This window comes from Takifugu flavidus, chromosome 1, assembly GCF_003711565.1.
Source record: "Takifugu flavidus isolate HTHZ2018 chromosome 1, ASM371156v2, whole genome shotgun sequence".
NCBI lineage: Eukaryota > Metazoa > Chordata > Actinopteri > Tetraodontiformes > Tetraodontidae > Takifugu > Takifugu flavidus.
The window spans coordinates 14,459,427-14,485,070 of record NC_079520.1 but is presented as its reverse complement, the minus strand read 5'-3'; the positions used below and the strand labels follow the sequence as shown (position 1 = coordinate 14,485,070).

Here is a 25,644-nt window from a genome sequence, read left to right as displayed (position 1 = left end):
TTTGTTTATTTTTTTCAGAAAGCATTTAAAAGTGTTTTCCGTCCTGTATAAACACAGGAAGCTGCATTGTCATCTACGATTTCCAGTAAATCCGACCTCCTTCCCCACTGTTTCTTTTTTCTTTTGGTTGCATACATGTTCGACTGATGCAATATTTGGTTCCTGTGGCTGCCCCCCTCCTCCCCAATAAGCCACCTTTCATATGTTTATACACAATGAACAACAGTGATCATGAAATAAGTCACTCGAAGGTTAACCTGGGTGGCTCGACATCGAATAATGATTCATCCTGAGTGGGACTGGATGACACATTTGTATTTGCTGAATAATGAAAATAGCGAACAATGAAATAGGACAAAATGGAAAATAAAGTGGTGCACCTGAAGGTGCAAAAGTGGATTACTCTCCTGTTTTCTAGGAGGTTGGTTAATCACGCGGCCGTGTTTAGAGACACGCAGACGGTCTGCCGGTGTGGGCGTGTCTGCAACTTGTAATTATCCCACTATGTGGAGTCAGATCGTCAACCGGCCTCAGTCGGACATGAGGAGCTGACCTGAACCCGTCATCACAGCAACGAGACTCTCGTGTTTACCGAAGGAGTCTATCACACTGGCCTATGCACATACAGCACACGCCTGCACCTACGCTGGGATGAGTTCCGTAATCTGTGGTTTTCTTTTCTTCTAAAGTTTCTGATTCTTTCGATGGTCCTTTGACAGCTTTCAGACTGTGCTGTAGTTTAGTGGTGCATAAAACACTTTTAACATGCTCATCCCTGGTTTTAATTTCTGGTTGTGGCATTTTAATAAACTTTTTGGCAGCTTTTGACACAGAAGTGTCAGAGTGTTAGTTGTTAGCATCCTTAAAAAGGCTAAAACTGACAAAAAGTGCTAAACTTGGGTGCTTTGCAAGATTTTTGTAAAGTTGAAAACACAAAGGTGGACTCTATTTCTCTGTGTTTAACTTTACAGAAAGCTTCAGCAAGCTCCAAACATAACCTCAAAATACTATTTGTTAGTTCCATCCAGGACTCCTAAGGTGCAGCGCTAACAATTTTTGCAACCGTGAGCTTGTGTCTTTGTCACCTTTGTGTGAGTGGCTGAAGGCAGACTTACAGCATTAAAGGTGGCCAAACATGGGGAAAGCTATATATGAATACAGCCCATCCACACAAACTTTCACTGACAGACAAAACAGGCAGATTTTGAATTCACAAGTTTTAATTCACTTCAACACTAAATGAAATAAGATTTCACTGGACCTGCGTATGAGTCAAACCCTGATTCTCGTCACAATGAGAAGCACATTTTCTTCATGTGTAGTGATTGGTGTGATAGTAAAGAGGCAGTTCATCAGCTTGAGTGTAGCAGCCAATCAGGACTGTCCAGAGAGAGACGCGATCCATTGTCGGTTGTTGGTGTGAAGGTACGACACACACAAACCAAAACAACAACAACAACAACAACGTTACATCATTGAGCGATTGGTTTTTCCTGGTATTAACTGATTCACTGATGAAAGCGATGATGATCTATTTTGTTAGGCTCAAAGACACAAAACCTCAGCATTAAAATAAAACTTTAGCTATAACAACTGGTCCCATTTTGGGTATTTACAGACATTAAAAGTGAACAAGTGATGAATCGAACCTGCAACACCTCTTTTAAGAGAGAGAGAAAGAGAGAGAGAGAGAGAGATTGTCACCAACTGCAGCTGCTGCAGAAGAAGCACACACACATACACACTCACGCACGCACGCACACACGCACACACACACACATATTAAACATGTGTGTATACATATATTTATATTTATATACCAAATAAGAATCAGTAACTCAGCTTTTTTTCTTTTACTCTCTTTTTTAAAGTTAGAACAATTTCTGTCTCCAGTTCTGCAAACCAGCATTTAAACCATGTAAAAAAAAAATACTAAAGAGCACAGGATGACAGCAATTCTAACCATAATAACAATGATAATAACAATAATGATAATAGTAATCATGGATATAGATAGCAATAAATAGGGTTTGTGAAATTTAAGTGCAGGAAGGTGTGGTAAAACACAAGACTGTGGGTGCTAATTAGAGGCTGGAGAAGGGGAGGAGCAGGAAAGTGGAGGGGAGCAGAGAGGGAGGACATAAAGTGACTGATTGTTTGGTCTCGGATGCGTCTGCTCCGTCCTTCCTTCCTTCCTTTCTTCTTCTCATCATTGACATATGTGAGCGGTTTCAGGAATGGTTTTAAAACCACCTAAACCAGTTCATCAGAGAAGCACAATCTGAGATGGACAGAGTGCTGCGATGAACTGGAGATGCTTTTGGAGGTGTGAGAGTGAAGCCGGGCCAGGCTTGGTCGCTCAGTTCTCCCTCCCGGTTTAATGGTGACAGCCGTTCTGTCGTTCATTCCCATCCAGGTGACCACAACATCAGCGGATGTCCTGAGGATTTATGAAGGATCCAGTCCAGTTTGAAGCTCAAAGCCCATCATACAGCATTTTTCGGTGCCAATGAAGAAAAACGTGTGGTCGGTTTTAACTTTTGTCTGTGTCAAAGGCATGAGCAGCAACACCTAATTTCCTTAAAGAAATCAGGCTTTCACAGATGTCTGATTGAGATTGTGACTGTATGTACAGTATTCCATCCTCGCAATTTCCACCTGTCACATTAATCATTTCTTTACTTATTGTCGACTTTGTCTTATTGTCTCAGTGTATAAGTCTCTACCTCTGGTATTCAACTGGCTCTCTGGGACTGGACGAAGAGCTCCCAGAAGCCAAAGGACCACCAGACAGACCGTGAGCTTTGTCTTCCTCCTGAGGCGTGTTGCTTCCTGTGGATGTCTGACTGGAATTGGCAGATGGAGGCCGAACCAGCACCCCTGTGCTAGCATTGGTTCCCTCCGTGGACTGGAAAATCTCCTCTGCTCCATCCTCACTGGACTCTGGGTCTTCGGAGCCCGAGAGCAGTTCCTCCTCCCTGTAATCACTAACGTCCACACCTCCGCTGGCCACGGCCCCGTCTCCCAGCTCTTTGAGGCGTCCATGGTGCTTGACGTGGTAGCGCTGGTTCTGGAAGAATTTAATTATGGTGTGTTTGGGCAGATCGAGCTGCGCCGACAGGGTGTGAATTGCTTCCTGGTCTGGGTATAGTCCCACATCCTGGATGAAGCTCTGTAGGATGCCTAGAGCTTCAAGGGAAATCTATCAAAAAGACAAAAACAGAAGCCATATTTCACACTGAATGCCATTAAATCTATTTTCTAACTCTTTTTTTTAAAATCCTCTGTACCTTAGTGCGTGAGCGGGGTTTTTTGTTGCTTACAACACTGCTGGCAGTCCCATGAGGAACTCCTGCCGCTCCGGCTCCAACATTCTGCAAGGGCTCTTCGTGCACGTGGCCAGATAACGAGTCTTCCTGTATTGGGGAAACACGGTGCTCCTTCACTGGAACTGGGGGTGGCCTGTGGAGTGCCTGATTAGAAAAACAACAAGGAAAAGGAAAGCCTTAACTCTTAACCATCTTAGCCCCTGAAATTATCTATTAGATTAAATTTAAGACGACAGTCTGATAACAATAAATATTGGGTCTAATAATGAGAAGTACGAGTTGTTGGTTTGAGTGAGGTCCACTTTTATTGAAGACCAGTTCCACATCAAGCAGACAGTAGCCAGGGCTTCAGGGTGACTGGAGGGTGAGAACAAGTGTGTCACAGTTCACAAAGTCTCACAGTTTATTAATCAGCTCCAAGGCTGGCATCCACTGGCTGGCTGGTGGACCTAGATAACCTTGACCCAATGTGTGCAAGATTAGCTCCAGTAAAGCATCAAACTTATGACACCTCATCACTATTTAACCAGCCTGAGAGACAGAGCATGGAAGGACGGAGCAGTGTAATCATTGCTGATTAGCAAATTTAAAATGGAGAATCTACTCTCCTCATCTCTGTGTGACGCTGTCCACGTCCCCTAATCTTCTCCGATGTCTGTGAAATCTGGGTTTGTCCTGGTTTAGCCTTGTAGTTCTGAAAACTGCCGCCTCTTTCTGTCTGGAATAAATACCTGTTTGGACAGTTTTCCCACGTTTGGGATCTGATCTGTCCAGAAGTCTTTAGTATAAATGTTCTGCACATTTATCCATGGCTGTCACGCCCATATGACAGCAACATGGAGGCCAGGGTGAAGTTTTGGGAGGGGAAGTGTGGCTGTTAGAAGCTAATGGCTGTTGCAAGAGCATTCTGGTTGTACTTTCTTTAAAAGCAGGGAGGGGCTTGCCCACTGGAATGCCCTACTATAAATCTGTGGTACATTAAAATTACAGGACCCATATAAAGATAATAGTTGTTTCTTTTTTTCCCCTCATTTCAATAATAACAGGGTATTATTCTAATAATATTGCGTTGCTGGGACCAAGATATTTCTGCAGTTTCATTTGTAAAGGCTTAATTTCCAGGAGCGGGTTGATAATTTTAGATATGTGAAAATGTATCAAGAATGCTGGAAATTCAACAACAATGAGAACGTTAGAACAGAGAAAACCAGATATGCAGCCCAGCTCTAATGAGGACCACACATCTGCAAACACCGCCATACAAACTCACTGAGACGTTTAATAACTAAACTGTGGTCAAATCAGGGGAGGGCTTTTAAGAGAAAAATAGCCACAGTCTCACACACCCACGTCATTTATAGGCTTATCTGGACTGACAGTAAGACTTGGATCAGATCACATGCTGGGGTGTGTGGGGTGTCTGGTCTGACTAGGGCACTAATCATTAGCAACATATTTTCTGTGTTTTTTATTTGTTTTCAGATCTCTGATAATTTGGAGCAGATGACTTTTAGCAGTATTTGAGTGGAGTTGGGTGTCCCGATGAGCCTGAGAACTCACCAGTGTGTGAATGTGAGCCTGACTGACTGAAAACAGGCTGACTTATAATGAAAAGAACTCCAAGTGGTCAACAATGACTCAAAATAAATACATAAATACAGTCCATTTACCATTTCAGAGCAACACAATACGGCTCTGCGAAAACCACAGGGGCCCAGGGCCAAACCAGCTGTACTTATTATCCAATATTTCAGAAAAAATATCTATTCTTTCTTCCTTTCTGTCTCTCTGTCTGTAAGTGCTTTACAGTAAAACAAAAAGTCTCCATTTTACGCATAAATCAAGGCAAATTATAGTAGAGAACTGAAATAATTATAAACATGAAATATTCATCTTTACCTTAATGAGCTCTGGTCTTCAGGGGCCCCTAACGCTCTCTATCTCACTCACTTGTTTTACTTCATTTTTTGTACGGTGGAGTGAGAGACTTCACTTTTATTGGTTCAGCATGGGGGTTTCATCCTCTACCCTATCCTTTTTTCCCAGTTCTTCAATGTTTTTGCTAGTTTGCTGATCTGTCAGTCTCTATTTCTTGCCTTTGCATGTGTGTGTGTGCGTGCATGTGTGTGTTTGTGTACATTATGTGCTGGAACATAAAACATTCTAAGCTGAGTGTTGTAGCCATTAATCAGCCATTAAACAGTGGTTTGCTAAAAGGCTCATCCTTCATTGGCACAGTCAGAGTGAACAAGAGACCACCAAAGGGCGGAAACCCGCAGATGAACATTAACTCTTGATGTTTGACACTGACAATTTAGAGTCCAGTGCTGCCACATCAGAAAATGGCTGACTTTAAAGAAGGAATTAATTGCATAGGAGCTTCAGTGTAGCTTGTGAGGTTCTGGTAAAATCTGGCCATGTAGGATTCTCGTTGATTATACTGGCCACAAGTCTTTTGGTGTGGAGAGGAGTAAAACGCTATAGATAATTAATCAATTCATCATATCTGTGCGGGGACCAGAGTTTAGCCTACCATGTGTTTAATTTATATTAAGATTTAAAATGATGCATAATTATTTCTGTGGCTGTTTTGACAGACAGCTGTCTGGTCTTGTCGGCATTAAGGCATTGCTAAATTTATGGGGGCCGTCTCATGCATGCAGGGTGGACACAGATGTGAGACAGGCTAATGGGAACAGGGTAATATCTGATGAGGTAATCAGGGTTATTTTCTATGTGAATATTGGAAAGTGATGTTTTTGTTGTTTTTTAACTTGACAGTCAAGTATGGGATCCCTAAGCCATCTTCAAGTTTTAATAACATGGTAATAACAAACACTGGTCCTTGATTCTGCTTTAGTCAGCCAATTGTGGGTTGTTGGCCAGGACGAGGGTTCATCGGTGCACATTCAGACACGCTCGCAGCAGCTGCAGACATGAATCAGGGTTTGCAAAAAACAATTGGAGTTGCTGGTGCTGGCAGTCTCTATAGATTAAATGTGGGCTACATTTTTATAAATGAGTAATAGCTGTGGAGCTTTCATTCATGATCTCACACATGTGCATAAGTACATGTACGGGTATTGACATTTTTTATTACTGCATGAATATTTCATGTTATTGTTATTTTTGCTGGAGTTTTCAAAACTCTAATTGACCACAGTGTAATACAATTGCTATCTGTGTGACTGCATGTGTGTGTGTGTGTGTGTGGCGGTGGGTGGGGAGATGGGATGGGACACATGTGTGGTCTGTGGTGGCAGGCTGGCTGGAGCCTGAGGTTAGCAGGGTGAGAGGGTATGTGAAGACAATAACATCCATATATTTACCAATGCACACACCTACTCTGACATTAATAAGTGCGCAGTGATGCGGTGGTGCTGGCAGGACTCACCACATGGGCCAGCTTGGCTTTCAGTAACTGGTGAGTGTGAGAGGAGTGGAGGAATGTGTTAATGGTGCCACCACAGTTTCCTGCTGTCTTCCCATCAGCCTTTAATCCAAAGCTCTGAACTGGGACAGCAACTTTCTAGTGGTGGCAAAGATGTGGGTGGGTCCATGCAAGGAATCCTGGGATGTGTTTGGAGATGCTAAATAGGAAAATTGTGTGTGTTTCGTATTTATAGCATATGAGATGTAGCACATGTTGTGCTGTCATTAGACAAAGTTTTTGTCATATGTAAAACACCCTGGAAGGAAAGGTTAATCGGGCAGAACCGCACAGGAGGAGGGATTTATAACGCAGCTCTCTGGCCCTGCTCGCCTTCCTGCTCAAAAACTAATGAGGCATTTCCTCAACACCACCCTGCAACACTATTTAGACACACACACGCTCACACACACATACGCACATGCACACACAGTAATTATTAGACGGATCAGGGGAAAGTCCACACCCACCAAATGGTTTGATATAGATTGTCAGCTGTGTGGGGAGAATGTCAAAGCAAACAGTCCATAATTATTTTAGGTAAAAAGAGTTCTAATGGTGAAAAGGGCTTCTGATTCCAAAGACCAACTTTGGAGCTAAACTGACATTTTTACTGATATTTATAATAGAATATGTGACTTCTGAGGAGAAGGAACTGAAAGCTGTGATTTAAACTTTGATTTCTAAATTAGGCGTCAGAATTCATAAAAAGAAAAAGTAGGTCACACATTCATGAAGAGAAGCAACAGTCAAAATGAGCAATAAAGAAATAAAGCTAATAATTACAACAGCACTTTTGAGTTCCTGCACGTTCTCACATTGAAAACATTGTTGTGTTTCAATGGTGGGTTCATCTTTAGACATGAAGGTACACGTCGCTTCTTCACCTGTGCATCCTGAGGCAGATGGAGGATGGTGTGCATCCTCTCTGTGTGGTGGTGTCTGGACTCCTCTTCGTAGGCCAGGTCTCTGTCAGCCTGAGGCAGGCACAGGAACCGTCTGATGGTGCACAGGTTCTCCCACAGTGTACGGTTCTCTGGGCTGGGGTTCTCCTTCCATCGAAGCAGTTCACACAACCAACCCTGGAGAAAAGTTTAAGTAAGATTATTGATAGAAAAAAATACTCCAAATACCCTCATTTATTTAAGGGTGCGATTGCCCATCATAAAGAATAAATGGCTTGTTGTTGTCAAGCATCTGAAAAAAGGAGAAAAAAAGAAGAGGAGGATGAAAGTGTGGTGGATTCAGGAGTGTCTGCGTGGTAAATATAAAAGTGGAAGAGGAGACGAAGATTAAATCATATCTGCTTGGCTGGTCCTGTTAGTCACAGCAGCTGTTGTGCCCATCCAGTGCTGCATCCCTCTCTCTTTCTCTCTCCATCCTCATGGCCAGCTGCAGCAGATGGGTGCGCTGAGCCGTGACCCCCAGACCCACCCACAGACCTGAGGGACCTGGCTGACTGCACATTTCCATACACATGCTCTGCACATGATGCCTGTCTCCAGCTGTGTGGTGCTCATGGTAACATGTGGATGAACTAGCTCAGACAAAGGTCATTGGTTTGAAACCAGTTACCCTGTGTATAGCCCAAATTACATTTAAGAAACTTTGTTGTAAATGCATTTAACTTAAACTAAATGAATCATCTGATCATGTATGACTGTATTCTGGTCAGGCGACCACATCCGCTCATTTACACTTTAGTGGCAGTGGTAGTTTGCAGGGGAGGTACAGATTCGCACCAAATATGGAACAACAGTGTGCCTCACAAACATCAGATGGAAGGGATTCAACTACCAACCTTCCAGTTATTAAAGAAAATGAGCCATTACAGAATGGTTTGATACCAGCTGGTTCTATTCATATTATGGTCATTTGCATTTTAGTCGTGATGAACATCCAGGGTTAGGGTGTGGTGTTCTGTTTGCCTCCTCACCTGGCTTTTGTTGGCAGCCACCTTTGCAAACAGAGCCTGCGACACTTTGGCTCGCTTCATTTCCTGCTGAATTTCTTCATAGATTCCCGATGTAATATTGATAAGCGACTCCAGCTTCAGGGGCAGGTCAGAGGTGGGCCCAGGAGGCTTGGACTACAGGAGATAACATATGCACACTCAAAAATGGAAGGTGACCGGTTTGTTGAAGTGTGCCGCTACTAAAACATGACGTAAAAATGTATTATCAGTAAAGGTTAAAGTCACTGTATCAAGACATCGGGATACTTACATATTTATTCATAGTACAAATCAGATTTCAAGTAATTACTAAAACGTATACATGTTCTGAAATAAAATATGAATAATTTGGCTGTACTCAGTTATGGCTTATTTGTCCCTCCTGTTACATCTGAATGTACAGATTAATTTACCTCGTCTTCATCACTATACTGCTTGACTTGACCAATGCCAGTATATGTTTATAGGACAATGAAAAAAAACATGAATAGCAATGTCAATTGCATAATAGTGATTAAAAAAACGTTTCATTTATTACTCTAGCACAGCGATAGTCTGTAGTACCTTGAGACATTCATTATAATAGTATTCATATTTCATTGTCACCAGACTAATTAAAATCACACACCATGAATCTGAAGTATCATGAGGCCAAAACTCCGAGTTACTGTTTTATAAACGTTCAAGGAAGCCGTGGTTACGGAGCATGAAGCTCTGGTACACTGTACATGGTCTTAAGTGACTGGTCTTGTATACGAGGGAGGTTATCAGCTGATGATCAGTTGCTGTATGCAACATTCCCCCTCTGAACATCAGCTCCACATCTGTCTCCACACGAACTCCGTTTCCACATCAAAGTCCCCAAGTTCTGCTTTTCTGTCTTTCTGTTTGAGCCAACATGAACTGGCTCTCACACAGCTTGTATACACAGTGTTTGAAGTCATCCAAAAGACACGTTCAGACCGGCTCACTTGCATTCCCTCAGTGTAAACCATGTAGAGATAATTTTACATAGACATAATAAGAAATCCATCCACAGCGACCAATGTGCTGAGATCAGAGGGAACCTCTTATCACTGATGTCGACTCCAAAACTGCATAATGTCCTCTGTGTTTAGAAAATGCTCATATGAAACTTTGAAGCTGTATTTTTTATAATAAATTGATTTTTGTTGAAGATAAACTTTTAATCCTCAGCAGACATTGAAAGGATGACGTGCTGCAGTTGGAGGATAACTCACCGTGTTGGAGATCTTAGTCTTGTTCTTCCAGATGGAGGCCCAGGAATCAGGGGTTATCTGCTCATCCAACGTTCTCTCCCACACTTTCTATGCACACACACACACACACACACCCATTCACACACACGCACACAGTGTTACAATCAAATATATAATACAAGGGTTAATACAATTATTACAGATACGCTGCAGTTTTTGCCTTAAAAATCAGTATATATATTAGTAATCAGCTAGATAGTTGTGATGATACATTGTACATTTTGGGTTCTTCAGGCCTTTTAACCAAACAAAAAAAAAGTATGCTTTATTCTCCCAAAGTTAATTTAAGATGACACAGTAATGCATATCTGCATATCACAGTGTCATGTATGAACTTTGAATTTTAAAGTTTTAAAACCTTTGGGAAAGCCTGAGGAATGTGTGTGAAGTTCCACCATAACCAGGGTTGAATACACTAACCTGTGAGAGGCGTGGGGCTCCGGGGTTTGAGTTGGCAGCAGGGTGACCCAATGACGGGTTCATGGTGCGCTCCCTTTCCTCCTGGTAGATGCGGTCTCGCTCACTCTCTGGCAGGTTGAGGAAGTTCTGCATCGCTTTCAGATTGACCAGCAGAGATTGTGATGCTGTGCGGGGGTCCTCCTCCTTCCTCAGGATCTCTGAGAGCAGGCCCTGTTTGTTCAGCGCAGACAGCAACACCGACAACTGAGACAATATGTTGCGTCACAAGTTCACTCTGAGTTCTGGAGTCATTCCACTCCACATTCATTTTCTGTATTCATAGTTTTCATATTCAGTTTGGTGTCGCTGTTGCTTTAAACCTGGGTCGAACGTGTTCTGTTTTATGAAAATATTCATCTTAAAATTGTAAAAAAGGTTACCCAAGCTTTTATTTGCAGTGATTAGATTACTAAGGTTTACTTTATTTTCCTCCTTCAGTCAACATTAGCTTCTTACCAGATTTATTTAGAATTATTAGTGTGCGTTTCTGTGCTGGTAGGCTGCATCCATGTGCCCTCCCGTGATCAATGAGATCACTATTGGCAGAGATCACTGTTGGGCCCCTGCAGCTCATGTCCAAATATCTTTGATAAGCTTCATAAATCTCAACTGCTCCTGATGTTGGTTTGTAAATGGTTGTTTCTCTTAAGTAGCACGCTGTTTCTGCTGACACGATGGGTATGACAGGGTGAATATAGAAATGGGCCTTTGTGTTATGTGTATAACATTTAAACTTAGCCTTGGCCCCTGTTGTGTTTGCTTGTGTTTTATTTTATACCTTCTATGCATCTCTTGTCTTTACATTTCCTCATTCGGTTTCCCTCATTTTGATTAGTGTCATGTGTTTCACCTGTGTTCAATTACGTCTATCTCCCCTGTGTATTTAAGGCCTTGTGCTCTTTGTTCCTTGGGATCATTGTGCTCAGTGGTTTCCTTCAGTACTTTCCTTTGGATGATCCCTTTGCCTTATTTTAGCCTAATCTGTTATGTTTCATTAGTTATTTTAAGGTTCATTTATTCTCCGAGTTTGTATTGAGATGGCTGAACCAAATCTTGTTGACTGCCTGCATTTGAGCCCCAAAACCACCATTATTATTGTTTCTGGAGCACAACACAAGACAGGGCTGTCTGATGATCGAGGGTTTGGGTTGGAGAGCAGGGCTGGGTGAAAAAAGAATTCTGGGCAATTTGAAGGCCCCAAATTTTCGTTTGTGTTTGGGGCCTTGTCCTACTCTGTGTCTTTGATCTCTGTACTGATTCTTGAACAATTTTCCAGGTTTAGATTGTTTACCGTATTTCAGACTACATTGGACTTTATTTGGTCTGTTTTGGATCATTTGGATGTTTGAAATTAGTCTAAAACCCATCAGAAATATCTTTCTGTCCCAGAAAACATGACATTTTCAAGTTGTTTCATACTCCTAAAATCCTTGGTGACTACGTTACAATGGCAACAAGTAATTTAAAGTAGAATGTGATGTGATTTCAAGATCGTATATTCTGTTTTAATGTATTTCAGATATCATATAAAGTAATTTCACTGGCATAATTTTGTTTAATATAAATGCAGCGTTCATTCAAACACGGCTACAAGGTGAGGAGGGGTTGATGTGTTTGTCCTACTGATCTCACTCAGCTATAGGATGTGGTATAAGAAGTAAAAAATAATGGTAGTGGGGGAGTAAAAGTTTGCCTCAGCTTTGAGACGTCAAAAGCTTTGCCAAAGCCGCAGAAATTACAATGGATTCAAAGTCATTTGAAACAATTTAAAGTATGTCAATTTCATATTTAGCTGCAACTTTTCCTGAAAATTGCATTTTGCAACCTCAACTGCAGCAGCGGTGGCTAATATGAACTATTAAAAGTCCCCTCGGCAGAACACACCTGCTCTGTGCAGCAGCCTCCTCCCACCACACGGGTTTAATAGAGCGTGTGCTAAAGACTTTAGAGCAGACTGAATGCATCAGAACTGTGCAGCTCCGAGGGCAGTAATGGAGACTCAGTCATCCTGTTAACTGCCCACCACTATCTCCCCGTCTCACTGAAAATGCTATGTGGCGGGTCTGGTATGGCAACACAAAAAAAAGTGAGTAAAAATATTTCTTAATCTGAGTAAGTGTGTCTAAAGACTGTAGTTATTACAGAACTAAATTATGTTCTACCTGTGTGCGGTTGAAAGCCACACGAGCAAACACAGCCTGGGAGACGCTTGCCCTCTTCAGCTCATCTCTGACCTTCTGGTAGATGTCAGCGGAGACGTCGGAGGCGGACGCATTGCTCCCAGAGTGGTCACCCACTTTGGATGAGCCCCGAGGGATGGGAGGGTGGTTGAGGAACTGCTGGTTAAGGGTCTGTGGGTGCTGGTGGGCCAGCAGGCGGCTCACGGCCAGTTGCTGATTGATGAGATGGGCCATTGCTAGTTGTTGACGCACCAGCTGAGGAGAGAGCTGAGGGGAAAGCAGGCTGCCTGGTCCCAGCAGGGGCTGCAGTGTGGCGGTTGGGGGTGGAGGAGGCACCTGGCCAGTATGGAGTGGAGGACTGTGGTGGAGGGGGCCTTGGGGTGAAGGCTGCTGTTGGGGGTTAGGAGGCTGCTGGTTGGGCTGTGAGGGCACCTGGGGATCTCCAGATCCAGCCTTGAGGAGGGGGCCGCCAGCCCCCAGGTGACTGAGCTGGGCCAGTCCTGCCAAGTGAGGAGGAGGAGGTCTTTGGCCCAGCACACAGAATTCTGCCATGTTGTCTCTTTCCACTGTAGAGAAGAAGGGAAACCCAGAGCAGTTAGAAATGTTTCTACATCTGCAAAACTCCCAAAAGAGCTCCAGAATGGCTCACTTTTTATGTCAGTAGTGTCACGTCCGGACCATATCTTCTCCAGGTAATCGACTGCTCAACAGAAAAAGTAATCGGATCATTGAAATCCAGCCCACTTTTGATGATCCATTTAATAAACACTACAAGATGGCCGTTTGCTGATGCAAAAACAAATTAGGTAAGAATAAAACTTTTCATTTATGCACGAAGCCCATCATTGGGCTTGCATCGATCCTTGGGATTCAGACGGTAAGTGTATCCATATGAGGAAGCCGAATGCTGTTTACCTTTGATCTTCTTATATTTTTTGTACCAGCGTCCAAACTCTTGGCATTTGACGGTGGATACGTTGGCGTAGTAGGAACTATTTACAATGGAGGAAATCATACTCTGAAAGAGAAGAGAGAAGTCCAAGTCTCAGAAAACAATCAACATAAATCAGCGCTCTAAAGCTCTGAATGTCTGGAAAATGAATAGTTCATTATAGAGGATGAAGGTCGTGCTACCTGTGACAGGGGACACTCTTTGGCCAGAGTGCTTTGGTTCATTTCTTTGAGCAGCTCCTTCAGTGCATTCCTGACGGTCGCATGGTTCCACTGTTCACACGGCAGATCCTCCAGCTTTGAATACCTAGCATATAGTTCAATAGTCAGACCACAGATTCTACCCATGTTCTTGTGGTAATAGAAACATTTTATTGGTTCATATTAATGGTGATATAAGTTGTAATTGTGGTTTCTGTTTTTGTAAAGTTGCTGTCAAATGTCACAGTAAATCATCATCATATCCCAATGTTTTTCCTGCCTTTTTAGGTTTGTTGGTTTTTTTTATTTTTTATTTTTTTAAGGAATCCCTGCTTCCCATTTTCTAGATTACCCTGTTAGTGATTGCCTTAATTTTTTTCCCCTGTGAGATTTGCTCATGATAGCCATCTTAGCATTCTAACTGAAGAAAGAGGAGCTGCTATTCTTAGTATTCATGTTGTTCTTATTTCATTTGAACAATTCACATTTAAAAACCCTCATATTTTAAATATAGATCTGCATATTTCACAATTTGATGGTTAGACGTGAAGGAGCCAAACTAAATCTGACCTCTGCAGCTGGATCCGCAGTGTCACCATGTGGTAGACCTCCAACAACATGTCCGCAACTGTTGCTTCTGGTGCGTCTGTCAAAACGTGGATGGGTAGAGGGTTCCACCGGCCCACCTTAATGATACCTGACACAAGAGACAGAAGAGATGCTGTGATATAGAAACAGCACAAACAGAAGAAAGCTGGGTTTGTTTTGAGTGGAGCATATTGCCCCGTCCTTGTGGGCATGAGCTCCAGTTCCTGCTCCATTTAGATTTTTCCAGTAAGTTAAAGGTCCATTTGTTCATTTCAGGGGTCTGATTTTTATGTTTTCAGGTTAGGTTAGAATGTTGCCTCCTGTATCATTTGGTTGCAACATTTGATTACAACATTACATTTATTTTGACAGAAGCTCAGAAAAAGCAAATTGTATCTAATATTTACAAGCATATTTTCTGTAAAATGACTGAGCTATTGACTTTTATGTGGTCTTGTGCTTTTACTAGGTGACATTTTTAATGAATGTCACCAGCTTTAATCATGATTCCTGGTGTGTTTTCTGTTATCTTATGTTTCTCCTCAATTCCTGCCTGGTTTTCCTGTCAAGACTGGTCATGTCAATCTATGCATCCAATCTCCCTCCAATCTCCTGGATTATTTCAGTGTTATACAGTTACTGCCAGAGGTGCGCTCACTCTCCTGTTCCTAATAATCTGTTTTGTAGATTAGCTTTCCACCTCAGCCTTCCAAGTTGACTAACCTCCAGACTAACTGCTAGAGGTTTGGCTTTTCGTTCTGAAATACTTTGTCAAACCTTGTTTACTCTCTGTGGATCTGGGACTGATTAATCTCTGACTTTCACCAAATCATCTAAGACTTCCCAGATTGAATTTATTTCTGTTTAGCTTGGGCAAACTCCCCTCCCCCCATCTGCTTTTGAACGTGTAAAAGTTTGGTGAAAAAAAGAATGAAAAAATCAGCTGAGTTTGTGCAGACACGACTCCTTTCTCTTCTGCTTATTTCCGTGTCGTATACACAGGGACGAGGAAGTCTTTGTGTTGCACGCAGTATCGGGAAAGCAGCTGTCTAATGCGGGTCTGCCTGGCAGAGGACTTTGATTCGTTATCACTCACACTCGTGTGGATTACTGTGCATAAATAAGCCCAGTGGAATAGAATAATAGACAAACATCGAATCTGTTTTGTTTTTATCGATTCAGTAATGAAAAAGACAATTTCTTTTGCAGTCTATTAATAAAAGGTTATATAACTGAAAAAGCAGCAGCAGTGTGTGTGTGTGTGTGTGTGTGTGCGTGTGTGTGTGTGTGTGTGTGTGTGTGTGTGTGTGTGTGTGTATTAAAGTGGTCCTCAGTCAGCTTGTTGTCTGCAACACTGAGTCTGTACGAGACTTGGCATTGCAACAATGCTCTCTGCCACTTGTCAGTGTGTCACTGACCACTGTTAACTAAAGCCATAAACTACAGGTCTGCATCCATCCTTTCTATAAAACCCTTCAGACCTTTAGAATTGCAATAAACAATATCTCTCAGTTAATTACTGGTTTTATCTAATTAAAGAAAGGCCACGGTCCACTACAGGGACTTTAAATACAATGTGGGGACACAAAAATGCAGGACACAATTCAAACAGGCAAAAAATAGCTGTGACTCTGTGTAATTTTGGTCATAGACCGCAGGGGAAAAATGTATAATTTAAGCCAGAAATTATTCATTTAACTGGCATTTAGCTTATGTCAAAAAAAAACTCTATTCAGAAAAAAGCTGCCTCTGTGGTCCATACTGTTTATGTTTTCCCTTTATGATTTGAGACCGGTCATCTTTGAGAACCAGAAACCGGTGGACTGACTGACAATGACCTTGGTCAGAAGATGTAGAAAAGGAAAGCTACAAATGTTTGCAAGGGAATCGGTGTTAGTGAGAGAACACACGTGTGAGAGAGTCTGAGAGATGCTGAAGAATCTGAAGCCCGGGATTTTGGGAATCATATGGCTGCGAAATAGGTGAAATAATACTATCACAGATCTTCTCAGAGGAGGTCTATTTGCAAGTGATATAAATACGATGTGCTCAAGACTCTGTTGATCTGATCTGAGCAGCTGAGCGTGTGGCCACAGGCCGCTCGACAGGATACGAGGGAAAACAGAAAAGTGATCCAGAAACCCGATAAGAGCTGTTAAACTTGGGCATTCCGCAGCAGTGTGTTTATGTGAGAGCACATTTTTCTGTCATACGTGCTATGAAACACATTTGTACACTTGCAATCTCCACAGTGGAGCCAGTAGGAAGCTCCCATCACCTCTATGTTGGTCAGTGTGGTTCTGATGATCCACTGGCTGAAATCCACATACAGGACAGAACAAACCCTGCTGCTGCTGCTGATGATCATATGTGCAGCAAAATATTACAGTAAAGCTGCACTTCACCCCCCACAAGTTCTCTCTTAACACATTCTTGTGACCTGTGTGTAATGATTTTTACAGGCTTACTTGTGTGTTCGGGGCATTCCTGTGTTTATTGGCTCTGTGGCAGTGTAACAGTACAGTTTGGACACACAACCACCTCCAGCCTTCTTCGTCTGACAGTTACTTGGTGTTTCTAAAACCTTTTTGTATCATGTTGCATTAATGGACTTTCTAGAGCCTTCAAAGAGACAACCAGGCCTTTGCTTTAAGCTACTTACAGTGAGAGTAATTACAGTGTTTTCTACTGATCTTTGCATCTTTATTGATTTGGTAATAATAACAACCCAAACATTTATTCTCATATTTAATTTATATGATGACAGATGTATAAACCTGCTTTATTCCTGTATATGTATTGATTTTCTGTTACCCTTCCCTTAATTCAAATCAGCATGATAAGTGAGAACATCAGTGGAAACACACACATACACACCCACACACACCATCCGCTCACACGCTCATAATGCCTATTTAGAGTCTCCAGTCTCTAAATCCAGGCAGGCGCAGGAATAACATGCTAATAACACAGTTATATATTCCTGGCTCTGGTATTTTCCTAATATTAACCTCAAGAATGTTTGGTAACTTTGGCACATAGACCGATCCTTTTAGGGCCTAAACCTCATCTAAAACCTGAGGTGCTTGGATCTGAACAAGAGTTTTTGGAGCCTGAGCTAAATCTGGAGCCTGTAGCCATTAGATTTGGTCTTTCATGCAGCAGATGGATAAAGGTGCGTGCAGTGGACTGACCCTGGGCTTGTGCAGCAGATGTGTGGGAGTATCCCAGGGCAAGCAGAGCCGTCTCCACCAGCTGAGAGAAGAGGATATCCTTCCTGATCAGGACAAACTCCGCATGCTCCTCTCTTCCTTCATAGCCATCTGTCTGAATCCCTCCATCTGATTGCTCCACAATACAGAAGACTGGAATCATCAGACCTGTCCAGCAGGGAAGAAGCATTATAAATCTCTCATTGTGAACAGTCCGCATAGACAGAAGTAGATGGTTGTACGTCTAGACATCGCATCGGATTACAATCAGAAAGAGTCACTGAAAGATATACAAATGCAAAAAAAGCAATTATTCCAGTCATTTTCAAGTTAGTCTGTCAGTTATAGTGTTATAATTCACTAATGAAGACACACAATCTCTATGCAAGAGATTATGAAAATAATTTCCTCCTCTCAGCTCGATTCCCGTTTCTTTAAACATTAAGTCCTCTGTGCTGTTCTGATTTCCATCGTTCCTCTTCGACATCAGCATCAGCTTTTTCCTGAAAGCCTTTTGGTTTTAGGCCACCTGACAAATGGCAATTCATTACATCTCTCTAAAGAAATAATGAAGTGGGAGCTTAATTGAATTGCAGAGTCCTGGTCTAATAATACATAGCATGGCACACACACACACACACACGCACGTACATGCACGCACGCACGCACGCACGCACACACACACACACACACACCTAGCTGCGAAACATCTCACACATTGTTTAATCAGGCAGTCTTTTATATTTGTGTTTCCTGCTCATTAATCACACAGCCAGTTGTCCATGTGAAGTGAAATACACACTGGAGGACTGCTCTAATTCAAGTAAGTGAATTTTACCCAACAGGGAAATATAAATGTCAACACACAACAACTCTCTCTCCCCGTTTCTCCAACTCTGCCTCCATGCACTGTTCAGCCTCTCCTGAATGGTTTTTACTATCAGCGTGTCTGATTGGCTCCTGCCTCACAGAGGGCCCTGTGATTGGCTCTTAGCCATATTTATTCTAAGAATTGGCAGTTTGATATGAGACCCATTCAAGTCTAGAGCCATGTTGTGCTGCACTCTGGTATAGAAGTATCCCATGTTTTCTCAAACATGGTTTCTTTTAGACCCTACCTCCTTGCGGTCTTGATGATGCTCCATTGTGGCGCACACGTGGCCCGTTTGGGCTCCCGTTCAGGTCCAGCCGACCTTTCTTCCCTGGTGGTGGCAGGCTGCTCAGGTCAGGGCTGCCTCCCCTCCTCTCAGGACTGTCCTGGGTGACAGGACTCTCCCCTCCTCGCTCCATCTTCCTCCACACCCCCAGAGGAGCTCCAGTCAGCGAAAACGAGTCTACGAAACAATAAATTTTATATTGAAAAGAGCGATCTGTCACTCTGTGTGTGTGGTGTGCATTTTTCAAGTTGAACTTGGCCTTTAAATAAGAAGCTATATTTGATCGTAAACTTCCTCTGGAGCGCTGCTGTTACAGTAAAACAAAGTAGGACATGAGAAAGAGTGAGAGACTACAGCAGTGACAGAGCGAGTGAGAGAACTAGTGAACACAAGTTACCATAGAGACGACAAAGTATTAAAATAGAGACCAAATTAGAGACCTACTTTATTGTCTCATTGTTTCACAACAGTTAATCTTTAACAACAAAACATCCCTGAGGAACCCATTTAACATTTCATCCGTGAGTGTGAGGCTAGTTATTAGTTTGTAATGACACAGATATGATTACATATGTTCATCCATTCATTGATTTTCAAAATACACTGATGTGCACCCTCCTCGTGACCCCAAATGGGATAAAGCAGTTAAGATACGATATAATATCGATATATATACGATATAATGATGCATATTTTAGTATTTATGGTCTAAATGTCAGCAGAGGATGAAATCAAAACCTTTTATGTGTGTTTAATACACAGAATTACTTTAACACAGGAACAATAATTGTAAAATTACTGCTTTTATATGACACCTGTGTCAGTTTGGGCAACTCGGAGCTCTTCCTGTTACAAGTCGGTATTGATTTGTTCACTTTTATACTCTGCCTCATCAAGATAAATAACTGTTCACGCACTCATTCGCCAAAGATGCAGCAACGGGAGCAATTGATGCTCAGCTTCACATTCAACGACACTTCAACATGCAAACATAAGCAGCATCAAGTCACAGTAGATTGAAAATGATAAAAAAAATCACCAATAGGTTTAGGGTAATGAGCATGAGGAGAGGAAAAGCAATAACAATAAAAACATTTTGTCACATATGTGTTGATTCTGAAGAATCTCTCATTTAGTAAATCAAATTCATCAATGGGGCTGTGGAACAGAGCAACACAGCGAGCAGCTGGTGTTGGCTGAAATTTACAGCCGGCACTGCAGCGCGGTGTGATGTCATCTTGTGAGAGTGGGGGCCAGAATTCTGCATTGTTGTTGTGTCATTTAGCACACAGTGGCAGACAGGTTCCGACCTGCTGCAGATACTAGCCATCGCTATCGGGCACAGGCCACGCTGGCATTATTCCATCAAACAAAGACAGATCAGATTATTGCAGATATGCAGCATCTGAGCACATTCTGTTCAAAAATGTGTTCAAAAATGTCAACAATCAGAATCCCTACTTCACTGTCTAGGGTGTGATATTTTAAGATTTAACAAAAAAAAAAGTGCATTCAGCATTAACAACCCTTCACACAAAATGGAAGTTTTCATTCAAATTCCACCAGACACACAAAGATACGGGACCAAACCTCCAACCACAACCACTAACGTTACTAGGAGGTTCCCCAAGGCTCACTTCTTTGGACCAGTCCTGCTCATTTTGCACATTAACATAATTTGAACAACACACGTGTCACCTGTTGTAAATGTAGTTGCACCTCATTAATTCACTGCTCAGCCATATTTTAAGATATTATTCAGTCAAAACATGCTGTACAAAGCATCTACAGAAACTCATTAGCAAGCCTTTAATGAAGAATAGTGTAGTAACAGTCAAAATTATGATTACACCTGGCAGAAACAGTCAATTAGGCATGAAGTTGTTGAGCAGGCGTCACCCTGTGGGGTCATGTTTCTGTCGCCAGAGTACAAACGTGAGTGTGAATGACTGAATCTGGAGCGCTGTCAGGTCAAAGTTGACTGTAAGGTGTAAAATAAATACTGTCCACTACTATTTACACCTGAAGGTTGATCTGTAGTAAGTAAAGAAATGTTCACTTGATCAAATGTAAAACCCGTCTCTGACAATGATAACGTGACCGTGAACATAATGTCTCTATTTATCAAATAGAGCAAAATCAAATAGAAGAACAAGGTGTTTGAAACATCAGCTTGTTCTTTCCGGCATAAATGACTTGATTATATTTCCAGTCAAACATGATCAGCGTGGATGTTATTTTCATGACCATCCGCAATCGCAAACTGATAAATGTTAATCTATTTATGCACTCAATACGGCAGGGTTGAGCAATAGGATTTTAAGCAAAGCTGGGCACGACTTGATAAAATGCATCACATGCTGACGACTCTAAAAGGATGGATTTGGTAACACTGATAGCACTATTCGAACGCGGTGATGAGTATCCCCCTATCCCCAATCCATCTGTTTGATAAGAGGAGAGATATTAACTATCACTGGCTTTATCAGACAGTTAATAAAGAGGCGATAGTGTCACACACCTGATATGGAAACAGAACCGAGTGTAATATGTTTGATAAGGATGGGGTCATGACACATTTCCCAATTTATGGCTCAGAAGGGCAACTCCTTCACCTCTCTGAGAACACACGGCTAATATCAACAATAGATACAGCCGATACTTTTCCTGTGAACTGTTCAAATGTCGGCAGAGGCTCGTGTTTTGATGATAGGCCAGGATCAAATTCCACCTTATACCACATTCTAGACATAACAAATACACAGTGAGGGCAAGAGACAAGATTGCAGGGCAGATTTATGTGGCCACACCCAAGAAATGGAGGAGTAGGACACAACAACAAACACTCTGATAAACAGCGTGAGGAGCTGAAAATGCACAAACAGAAGCTAACGTGAGCCAGAGCGGAGGATCCGATTTTACCTCCATCTATCTCACCCGCATCGCATCAGGCCAGCAAAAAAATATACCTTTAGAGGCATGTGACTCTTTTAAAATCTGGAAATAAAGATCTTGGAAGGGGCACAATGTGTGCATTTTAGTGACCTCTAGCGGTGGGAGCATAGAGCATATTAGCTGAATACATGTTCTCATTCATCTTTCTTTTTTAAAAAGAAAGTCCCTGGGAACCTATTGTGACTGGAAGACAACCAAATGGATTTTTCCACAACTGCATCTACAAGTTTCTTTTTATCCAGCCATTGATTGTTGTCCATTTATCTAGCAGTAAAAAAAACAAAAACTAAATTATAGCTGAGAAGTGATATTAACTCTGAGGGGGACCTGAGTCCGTTTTATCCTGCTAAAAGGCAGCCAGTCCCGTAAGGTTATTACACAGTATGTAAAGGATTATGTAAATGTTATACACTCGACCTTTAAAATGTACAGAAGAAGTCTCTCTAATCCCACTGTGACTTCTGCTGGACTTCTGACGGCAACGGTTCCGCCATGATTGAAAAGAGTGAAGACAGGTAGCACGGAAACACAGCTAAGCCGAAGACAGCAAGGCACAGCTTCGCTTTATCTCTTTTACCGTTAACATACTGTACATGTGACAGCCTCTAACAGGTAAAGCCAAAGCTGACAGATAGGGAGCGGCTTATTAGCCAGGCTGAACAGCGGAGAGGCGTCGTCTAATAGGAAAATATCCGCGCTGCACATCTACTTTTACAGCAGGGTTATCAAGCCATTGGTTAATGCTTGGCCAGATAACCCGGCAGCAGAAGGTGGAGAAGCACATACATTTCTGCACTGCAAGAAACACATTCACAAGCTGGGAAAAGGAGCACAACAGAAATATCCAAGTTTTTAAAATGTGTTTTTGAAGTTTGAAGCCGAAATTGGAACAGCATGGAGCTTCTCATGTGGCTGTTTATGAGAGATGATTACTGTTGGGGAAGGTTGTTACATTTGCTGTTTATGGCCATCAGATGTGTTACTGTGAGAGGGTTGTGATGTGGAAAGAGTTGGTGTGAGCGAGGGGAAGTTAGAGGAGGGGGGGGGGGGGGAATTGGGAAGAGTAGGGTTGGGGGGAGCCTCTTGGCAAAGGTGTTTGGCTCTCTCATAAACATTTCATTTGATAATGCAGGATGAAGTGTTACAGCAAGCGTTTATGAACTTGCCCTTCCATCTAGAGGATGCACACACACACGCACGTACAAAGATTGTGTGTTTCATGGACCACACTGAGACATGAGCAGCAGGATGACACATAATCTACAGAGCAATTTGGTGTCTTTTATCCTGCTCGGCAGGAACCTGAAGATGGACACATACTTGTATGCACAGCCTCAGTGGTTTGACTCAAAGAACGTTGCTCCTGCAAAAATTTCCAACAAATATCTGCAGAAATTTGGTGAGAACGCTGAACTGGGCATCATCAGGGCCAACAGAGTGTCTGCACTTCTGCAGCTACACAGATACGTGGTTATGTGGATTACATAAAAATAAATAAGATTAATGGATATTATCAAGCATTATCGGTTTAACTAATTTCGCTCGGTCAGATTTAGAAAGTTATGGTATCACTAATCTAAAGGATATAGCCGTTTAAAATTCGACTGCGAAGCCCCAAACCGTCACCATGTGCATGAAATTATGAACTGTAATCACGAAAAATCACCCCCAAACCATGAAACACGAAAGTATTAAGCTCGCACCGTCCCGGGAAAGCCAACAAAAATACGAGTTTCCCTCTGCGTTTCCACGCATTAACACAACTTTCCCTTCACGTCACGCAGCCGTCAGCAGTCGGGCCGTCAGGATTTTTAACGTGTGAACAAATTGGGAGCAGCCGGACTGACAGACTGGAACCAACCCGTAGATCCAGGACTTGTATTTGATAGAATGTGATGGACGCGGGGAGAAAGAAGAAGTTCCAGTGGCCTGCTGCAGCGCGGCGCGGCGCGGCGCGGCTCGGCGCGGCGCGGGCCTAAATGCAAGTGAACCGCGCCAAATTCTTATAGGAAATAATCTTTATTTAGCCTGTTTTTTCACATTAATAATTTTGCAAAATACCTGAAAATTCTGCAAAAACAAATGTCAGGAGAAAAAAAGGTTTTCGATGTTTATATTAGTCCGATAAATTAATTTCAGAGATGTGCTCTGCAGGTGATATTCAGGAATAAAGACATCTGGACATCCTCTTTGTCCCCGAAACAATTTTTATACATAATATACGCGGACGTGATTAAGGGGCGAACAACTGATGAAAAAAAGATTTAAAAATCAACCGAGAGTTGGTGTTAAACATTAACGTTCGTGACACCTCAAATGGTCAGTCATTATTTTCATGAAGTTAAAATGTCACGGAGCGAAATCGCTGAAGTGAACTGGGACATTTAACACGTCTTGTCCCTCATTTTGAAATAAAATGTATCTTCACACCTTCCGACCACACACTCACACACGCACATACACACAGAAGTCTACCCCCCTTTGTCTCTCTCTATCTATCAATCAATCAATCAATCAATCTCTCTCTTTCTCACACACACACACACAGACTCTCACAGACACACACAAACACGCACAGATACAGAGAGAAAGAGAAAAAAATAATTAACACAAATAAATTTAATATAGCTATAAATTGTTGGTTTGAATAATTGGGAACTTAATCAATTTTGCATTTACTCTGTGTCAAAAGTGACTAAACGTGCTACATCACTGTCGAATCGCTGTTTACGTTTTACCTTAAAAAGGGTATTTTATTATAGGACACACTGAGTCACTAATGAGGCTGACAATATTAACTATTACAAGGGTTTAATTCTGTGGCCTAGTTCGTGTCGCCTAAGGATCTATTACAATTTTGTGCTTTTATCCTCTTGATACAAAATAAATTCTCCCCCAGATTTCATTCATTCAAAATGTTTCGATTATTATCACTACAGTTATTATAAATTATATTAGTAGTATCAGGAGTATAGTGAAAGCAGCTGTAGTAAGAGCAGCAGTTGTGTGAGGAAGAAGAAGAAGAAGGAGGAGGAGAGAAAGGTTGACTCACTGTTATTAATTTATTATTTGCATAGTTAACTTCAGTTAACTTTATTGTGCTGAGGGAGCGCGGCTCGCTGCGGTCACTCACCGTCTACGGCGTGTCTGAAGCGCTGATGGCCGCCGACGAGGTGCTGTCCATTGATCAACAGTATTGAATCCAGGGCTGGGCAGTGGTTCGGCTCCCGCTGCTCTTCAATGGGACACTCGAGCGGAACCGACGGGGCAAGAGGGAGAAAAAGTGACGGCGGTGCAAGAGAAAGACTGAAAGAGAGAGAGAGGATGCTTAGAGGGAGAGAGGAGTGATATTAGAAAACGCTCTCTGCTCTTCGGTTTGTTTGCTTCTTTTCGAGTGTTGCGCTCTGAAAATCGGAAATCTCACGATTTCATCCCGGCCCGAGCACAACAAAAGCGCAAAGACGGACGAGGACGCGTCCACGAGCAGCGCGGAGGAAACAAAAGAAATGAAAGTGGCGCCGAGGGAGCAGCGGAGCCGGCGCTCAGGGCGGTGAAGGACGGACGGTGCTCGGTGCGCACAGAGGTGCATCAAAGTGTCACCTCCGCTCGGTGCGGTGCCAACGTGCGGGCTGAATGAGCGAGGGAGGGAGGAGAGAGGGGAGGAGAGACAGGCAGGGAGGAGGGGGAGGGAGGGGGGGAGAAGGACGAGGCGAACATGCAATGGTTCAGACCCATGGAAGCCGGACCAACATAACACCGTATTAAAGTTTCATTTTCGCGATGGGGCTGCAGAGGCCAACGCACGCGCGTGCGCCCACCCACCCACACAAACACGCGCGCACGCGAACTTTATTTCAGAGACCTTGACATGCGACATTTTCCCATTGATATTTATGCTTTACGCAGCAAAACCTAATCAGTGGCTCTCGGCTCCCCTCTAATACTTTC

General features: G+C 42.5%; 1 protein-coding gene across 1 annotated transcript; it reads right to left on the bottom strand.

Annotated features, from left to right (window-relative positions):
• Positions 1 to 1,202: 1,202 nt before the first annotated feature.
• Positions 1,203 to 25,318, bottom strand: satb2 (SATB homeobox 2). Its single transcript, XM_057043068.1, has 14 exons — positions 24,830 to 25,318; positions 18,703 to 18,918; positions 17,567 to 17,752; positions 14,355 to 14,481; positions 13,767 to 13,890; positions 13,548 to 13,650; positions 13,282 to 13,332; positions 12,615 to 13,198; positions 10,414 to 10,623; positions 9,955 to 10,041; positions 8,696 to 8,848; positions 7,647 to 7,841; positions 3,291 to 3,473; positions 1,203 to 3,202 (listed from the first exon to the last, which is right to left on the bottom strand). The coding sequence occupies exons 2-14, from the start codon at positions 18,872 to 18,874 to the stop codon at positions 2,723 to 2,725; spliced, it is 2,655 nt and encodes an 884-aa protein (XP_056899048.1). The 5' UTR covers positions 18,875 to 18,918; positions 24,830 to 25,318; the 3' UTR covers positions 1,203 to 2,722.
• Positions 25,319 to 25,644: the final 326 nt, after the last annotated feature.